At 37.1% G+C, this 7,541-nt stretch overlaps 2 protein-coding genes across 3 annotated transcripts; both read right to left on the reverse strand.

The window, feature by feature from the left end:
• Window positions 1–35: 35 nt before the first annotated feature.
• On the reverse strand, window positions 36–2,108 carry LOC105221304 (juvenile hormone epoxide hydrolase 2). The gene is made up of 4 exons (XM_011198159.3): window positions 1,725–2,108; window positions 1,460–1,656; window positions 1,025–1,235; window positions 36–966 (listed from the first exon to the last, which is right to left on the reverse strand). The coding sequence occupies exons 1-4, from the start codon at window positions 1,938–1,940 to the stop codon at window positions 172–174; spliced, it is 1,419 nt and encodes a 472-aa protein (XP_011196461.2). The 5' UTR covers window positions 1,941–2,108; the 3' UTR covers window positions 36–171.
• Window positions 2,109–2,841: 733 nt separating this feature from the next.
• On the reverse strand, window positions 2,842–5,805 carry LOC105221305 (juvenile hormone epoxide hydrolase 1). Of its 2 annotated transcripts, XM_029046408.2 has the most exons (5): window positions 5,654–5,805; window positions 5,345–5,570; window positions 4,139–4,338; window positions 3,843–4,041; window positions 2,842–3,780 (listed from the first exon to the last, which is right to left on the reverse strand). In XM_029046408.2, the coding sequence occupies exons 2-5, from the start codon at window positions 5,537–5,539 to the stop codon at window positions 3,004–3,006; spliced, it is 1,371 nt and encodes a 456-aa protein (XP_028902241.2). In that variant the 5' UTR covers window positions 5,540–5,570; window positions 5,654–5,805; the 3' UTR covers window positions 2,842–3,003. The 2 variants fall into 2 exon arrangements, with proteins under 2 accessions (XP_028902241.2, XP_011196462.2); XM_011198160.3 differs by having other exon boundaries at window positions 5,345–5,691.
• Window positions 5,806–7,541: the final 1,736 nt, after the last annotated feature.

Consider the following 7,541-nt stretch of genomic DNA (forward strand, 5'->3'; position numbering starts at 1 on the left):
ACAAACCCACCCTGTAGGAAAAAATTAAAATATCATAAGTTCATTATCATTTAATACATTTGGTATTTTATAAAAGGGCTGAGTCAATAGAAAATAGCAGAAATTTTATAAAATTTAAACTTAGAATTCAACCAACTTTATATCAAAATTCGTATAAATTCCAACAACGTCTCATTTAAGCTTACTAAACTTCTCCACCTTCTTTACGAATGCTATAAAGTCTGTGTACAACAATGTGGGCATTTCTAAAGCTACAAAGTGACCACCATCTTTATAGAATGTGCTATGGATCAAATTCCGATATTTATCCTTCAGTTGGTTGTCGGGAAAGTGTATCAGGTCGTGTTTGAAACGTGCACAACCCGTCGGCACATCCGTCGGAACACTATCCATATGCAGTTCGCGTTGCTCAGTAGAATGGTGTTCGGCGAATATACGCGAAGAGGTTGTTATGGAATTAGTCAAGTAATAGATCATTACATTATCCAGAAGCGCGTCCAACTTGAAGCGTTTGCGAAGGCCACCATTAGAACTATTTTTATAATCCTTATTCGTCAGAGAAGACCACTTTTCCAATATGTAAGCGGCTAAACCGACGGGATTGTCGGAGAGCACAGCACCAACCGTATCAGGTTTTGTTGCTTGTAGATGATAGTACCCGGTTTCTTCAATTAAACGTTTTATCACCTCCCAATGAGGAAACATCTCCTCAAATCCATCTCGAAAGAAAAAGTTTGGCTTTAACGCATTTAGAATTCCCTTAATCACCGATCTCCCCGTGAATACGGTACATAAATTTGAATGGTATCCAAGAACATTTTCTGGAAACAGTGTTGCTATATGTGAACCAATTACCGATCCGAAACCACCGCCTTGTATAAGGAACTTCCTGTAGCCCAAGCGAAGCATCAAGTTGCGCATAATAACGGCGACTTGCACGGGCCCAAGACCTGCCCTCGAAGTACCCTGTGGACAATACTTCATCAAACACTAGTTCAGCAATAAAATAATTGTTGCTACTTACCTGTGACCAAGCGAAACCGGGTATACTCGGCACTACCACATTGAAGATGTACTCGTTCTTTTTATCTGGATGCGTTTGGTGGAGTTTGTGTATGAGCGGATAGAATTCCCGTATTGAGCTGGGCCATCCATGCAGCAATAGTACGGGGTAATGATGTTTGCCAACTTTATTCTCGTCGTAAACCATTAAATGTAAGAAATGCATTCGCAGGCTGTGAAGAAATAAAATAGAAAATAACTACTAAAAATGCCACTGGAGCTTCAAGCCACATCGTAATAGTGAAGGAGCTGTTATAGGAGGCAGTTCTGAGATTCGCTTGTGAGAAGATCAATGTGGGAAATATTTTTTCCTGTGGCCCGATCGGAAGTTTCGGTCATTACTTTTGAAAATCTTTGAATCGCTGCGACTCATATGTTGTTTTCTGCCTAAACTTACCCTTGTATTTCGGTTGTAAAGTGGTTAAACTGCCACATAAACACTTCACGTTCACGCCAACGTGGCATATAGTTGTCACGCCAGTAATCGACGATATTCAATAGCTCCTGAGTGTTGAAACCGTTTCGAAAATCCGGACTCATCGACTCAGTCAGACGTAATGTGCGATTCAATCGCTGACGCAGTTCATCAATGGTCTGCAAGTGGAGGTGCGTAAGCATTATGATTAATGTCAAATTATTGATGCCAATTAACTGTGTCATACCGAATCCGGAAATACCAGTTTATTAGTAATAATCTCCGATGAGTTCTTCACATATGCAGTCCAGTCTTCCGGCTTCTCGCCATCTCCCCACCATTGCTGAAGTGATACCTTTGGCGCCTCAGCTTCGAAAACCGTGTTTATTCGTCTGTAAGCGAACAGAGCTCCGACGATACAAACAATACCGAAAGTCCACTGAAATCTCTTAGAACCCAGCATTGCTATGCTAGTATTAATTGTTATTACTTGAAAAAGTACGAAATTTAAGAACTACGCGCCAGCAATTTTCAATTCAACTGCACTCTTCTTCAGCGTTGGATAGCATTTGCGGTCTTTGCCGATTGGTAAATGTCCGCTGTGATTGTGACTACGCTACAAGCCAATTAATCTATCTGCTTTGTTATCAGTTAGCAATACGTAGCTTGGCCGTTTGATTGACAGAGTCGAGTGCTTTAAGATATACGAAGATAAGACTGTTCAAATTTAAAAGTTACTTGGAAGAGCTCGAACAAGCGTACTGAGAACATTTCAATTCGAAATTTTGGTATTCCATTCATACTCTCGGGCACTAAGTACATACATATATACTCCAAAGAGGAAGTCCATAAACATAGCATTTCTTAAAATCAAATATTTCGGACAAAAGTCTATTGATTTTTACATTTTAAGTAACAAGTTCACTTTAGTCCCACTATCTCATGGAAGAAGAGAGCCCACCAATTTTTGTTGTTATTCAAATCTTATCTGAGTATTTATTTTATTTCAGTATCTTTCCACATTAGTTACTTAATTTACAGTTATCTTTTTGAAAATCGATTTTTTTATTTATTCACCTAATATTTTTGTATTTTTTTTTCGCTTTTCATTGATAAATTGCCAATATTCTTCGTTTCGTCGTGGAGTGTGCATATGTATGTGATCTCTGAGGCACAGCGGACATTTGATGGAAAACTAAGTTGCTTGAACGGGAAATCTCTAATTAATTTATATAATAATAATATATTTTATATATCCGTAATGGTCTCTTGGTTTAGCCAGTTTTTTGTATGTGGCTCTGGTTCAATGTAGAAATATGCTATAAGCTCGCAACCTTCAACATGTTTTTGCCTTTCAGAAACAATTAACATTTTATTTCAATTTATTATTCATAAGAAATATACACAACAAGTACCAGCTTAACACTTTTGTTAAAGGCTTACATATATCCAGTAAAAAAAAATTCCGAAAATAATATAGGAGAAATGAGATATGTATGCATATTCTTGAGTTAGATGGACACCAACTACAAGTTTATTTTCTTAACAAATGCAATAAAGTCGTCGTAGAGCGTTTGTGGTATCTCCAGCGCTGGGAAGTGTCCCCCATTGCTGTGATATGTGCTATGGATAAGATTTTTAAATTTAAACTGTAGTTCGAAGTCGGTGGTGACTATGGGGTCCCATTTGAAGCGTGCACAACCCGCTGGGCTTTTGATGTGGACGCGTTCAAGGATCACATTTGTAGAAGATATTATCTCCAAGTAGATGCGTTGCGAAGTAGTTATGGAATTGGTTATATAGTAAATCATAACATTATCTAGTAGCGCATCCATAGTGTAACGTTTCGTTAGACCACCATCCGGGAGTTTCTTAAATTCTGCGTTGGTCCAACTGGAGAACTTTTCCAATATGTAAACTGCCAAACCGATAGGGTTGTTCAACAATGCTGCTCCTATGGTATCCGGTTTTGTAGCTTGGATATTAAAATAACCAGACTCTTGTAGTATTAATGTAATTTCTTCAGTGGAGTTTCGAACGAATCCTCTTTCCTCGTCATTAAGTAAAGAGTTTGGAAACATAGTGCGGATCGTTTTAGCGATCATTGCGAGTGGATGAAAGTCAAGGCAGGAATTCGAATGATAACCTAACATATTCTGCGGAAACAGCGCGGCCATATTTGTACCAACCGTCGCACCCCAATCTCCACCTTGCAAGAGGAATTTATTGTGTCCGAGACGTATCATAAGATTGCGCAAAACAACGGCTATTTGAGCGGTGCCAAAGCCGACTTTCGAAGCGCCCTGAAAATGAACAATCAGAACAAATTAAGATAATTAACTTTTGTAACAAAAGTCCAGTGTACCTGTGACCAGCCGTAGCCGGACAAACTGGGTGCAACAACCTCGAATATGTATTCGCTATTTGGGTTAGGGTTTGTAAGTAATGGTATCAGGTCGTAGAATTCTCGCACTGAGCCAGGCCATCCGTGAAGTAACAATAATGGAATCACTTTCTTGCCCTCCGTGGCTTGTGGTTTGGCATGAATAAAGTGTACGCGCAAACTTAAATTGTTAATGGTAAATATTTTAAATATAATGTTGGGTTAAACTTTTGTATGGACGACAGATTGGTTCTTAGACGTCGCAAAAATTAATTTACCCTTGAATTTGTGTTTCGAAATGCTCAAACTGTTTCAGATAAGCCTCCCTGGCATCCCAATTCACCAGATAGGTGTCGCGCCAATAAGCTGTTACATTTCGTAGCGCTTCCGAGTTGAAGCCGTATTCAAATCCAACACCTTCCAGCGTCTCTTGTAGTCGAAGCGGTCGCGACAGTTGCGCTCTCAAGTCAGCTATGAGCTGTGGAAAGAATCGAACAAAAACTCTTAACAAAATCTTAAAGAACTAAAAGGGGTCAAGCACGCTTTCAGAAAAAAGTTAAAACAAAATCTAAATAAACTGCGGATAAATTATATAACTCCGCGGATATGAAAATAATAAACATTAAATAATGTGACAGATCGCAAATGACACCAACTTAATGCAGGCAATTATAAATTTTTTACATCAAGTCGTCGTTATATCATCGCAAGCTGACTTCCTAAGAAAAACATACTTTACTAATTTAACTTTTTGCATCCGAAATGCACTTCGGAACTCGTCCTTCGACTTTGAATTATTTAACCATAAATATGGCATGCAAAAAATTGCAAAAATTATATCAACAACATTATGCTAATGAGAGAACAACAAATAACAATGTATTACGAGTTAGCACTTTGCTTTAATCGATTTTATAATTTACCGAATGTGCGAGCCAGCGTTAACTTGGACAAAAATTGGGATATCCTACAGATGTGTTTCTTAGCACTATGAGGTCATTGCTATTGCAGATAACGGTCTGCAACAGCGCTTTCTTTCCATAAACATATCTTTAAAATACATAAATCAAAGATCAATGAAGATGCCCTCATCGTGTAACAACTCCCGCAACTACTCTAACAACTACTTTTTCAAGATCCTATGTACCGAATATAAGGACCTCAGTGACTGACTGAATTTTTACCAAAAATATCGGTCAATGTGTGAGAAAATCGTAGTACTCAAAATTGATTTAATTGGTTAAGTTCGTCCTCCAGCCCACATATACCTATGATAGTTCAATTTATGTAAAATAATCTCGGACAATGGGTAAGTTATCTTAATAAAGTTGTGTGCAAATATGTTAAGAATGCTTTAATTTGATGTCAAAAGTAGTCCTTAAAGGATTCAGGGCTTGTTGTTGATTTCAAAGTTTTAGTAATTGAACTTTAGCATAAAATATATAGTGACATTGCCATGTCAGAATTAGAAATCTTTATTTTACCTCAGGATCCACTTTAATATCAAACGGCCTTACAGTTGGGTCTTCTTTATAGTTGTCAGCACTGCCGGGTCCCCAGTACTCGGTGACACTTAGTGGTGGTGCCGGCAACGAACGCGCGAGATTCCTATATTTTTGTACAAGCATGGCAAGGACCAGCGATGTGGCTACGAGCAGGACACGTATTATAACACCCATTATTCGTGTGTTGGTTTCGTGAATTTGTCGTCTAACAAGGAGGAAATATCACTTAATATATAACAGTTTTTAAAGAGCCGACTTCGGAAATTAGAGACAACCATGCGCGCTTACCGCTGGATTACAACTGTTGGCGGCTTGTTCTACTGCGTCCGAATAATAATTGTTGTTAGCGTCGCCACCAAATGCTCCACATTTCATATGGATTTAATTGTAATTATTGCATTTGTATTATTGAGCTTTTGCCTTGCTTTGATCGCTTCATAAATTTGCGGAAAGTGCATTTTTAGTGGCATATCCGAAAATACTTTGCTCTGTAGAGTCATACCCCTAATGTTTTGTGTGTGTGTGTCATTTTAGGGGTCGCGTGCATGTGTGTTTCGGCCAGAGCTATTGAGGTAAAACAAATATGTTGGTTGTGAATAAAATGATGGCTGATATTCGTGTGCTTATTTGCTTCTCCGTTCAAGTATATGAGTAGAGTAGAGTCGAATAGCTAAAGCTTTGATATGATATCCTTAGTGCAATAGTTACCATACAATACTCGGTTTATACTCATATTTATGCAGTTATAGTAAATTTGAGTAAGCCTCACACATTAATTGCAAGTTTAATTCAAAAGCTGTTGTTAAGTTTGTTGATTGCTTGAAAGCTAAGTATTCGAAATACGTAAGCTTAAGCTGGAACTACGTACAGTGTGTAGAGTAGCGAAGTGTAACACAACTGAATGAGCTTTTTTTTATCAATAGAATAAGTTGAAATAATTTTCAGTGTTTTATTTACAATTTTTAATGCTTTCTAAAGTGATCCGGTAGTTATTTGAAAGCTCATTATTCCAAAATTAATTGAATTATATATTCATAAAATATTTAAAAATATACTTTATGCATTTAATCGCTTTCTCTTTTAACTAAACTTAAGTTACTTTTCTATATTTAGGAGTATGTAATGTATTTTGACACCCTGTATAAAAAAGCTAGAAAGCTCGCATTTTAAAATTTTAGAACCACTGCTTTTCATAGCGATTTTTAAAGCTTAAACGAAATACTTGAGAGTTTAAAGAAGCAAAACTTTTATTATTATTTCTTTTCGGATGTGACATTTCGTGAACAGTAGAAATTATTAAAATTTAGTTTACAGTTATACCATTTCATTGCGATTGGTTTATACTATTGTAACTAATATGTAGGTGTACATTGAAGTATATATGCGTGTGTGTAACTATGAACATAAATGAGTAAACCAATTCAGTTAGGTGACATATTTTTTGGTTTTTGGTTGTTGTTTTTCTTATTTCTTTTTTTGCCAATGCACTCTTAGAAGTTTTCGCACGTGTTTGGTGTACCAATTCGAATCAGTTGAACATTTATACAGGCATATATATGTATATACACATATGCGCATACTAGCTGCTCGTGGACGACGCTGTGCGTAAATTCAACTTGGAAATTTATGGTGAAGAATAGCCACTAAGTCTTTCCTACAACATGGTTCCGCTGTCTTATCAGCCCTTGTTTAACACTGTCAGTGTCGAAAAAATATCTCAAAAATTGCTTAAATAAAATTTCGAAATGAAAGATGGGTACTATAATAATATTTCTGAGGTTTCTCTAAATATAGGAAACGCAAGAAAAACATATTTTTCATATTCAATATTACTTTTAATTAGTTAATCACCAGGTTTATTGAAGATTTTTTTGTACCAAAGCCGCCCGCACATCTTCCATTCTGGGCGCACAAACTCACAAGATTTAATACAAGATTTATGCACAAATACTCGCCCTCCTGACAGTGCCGTTATTAATTTTCCTAATTCACCACATTTTAAATAAACGCCCCTGGCGGTAATTACAAGTGAACGGTAAACCTAGAGATGCCCACTGCCCATTTGCCTAAGTGGGTTTTTGTTCTTCAGAAAGTAAACATTGTCTTATTGACTTTTCACAGCATCAAAAGCCAGTATCAATGCACATTAGGGTGTATAAGAGCGGGTGTGTGTGTG

Source organism: Zeugodacus cucurbitae, chromosome 6, assembly GCF_028554725.1.
Source record: "Zeugodacus cucurbitae isolate PBARC_wt_2022May chromosome 6, idZeuCucr1.2, whole genome shotgun sequence".
Classification (NCBI taxonomy): Eukaryota; Metazoa; Arthropoda; class Insecta; order Diptera; family Tephritidae; genus Zeugodacus; species Zeugodacus cucurbitae.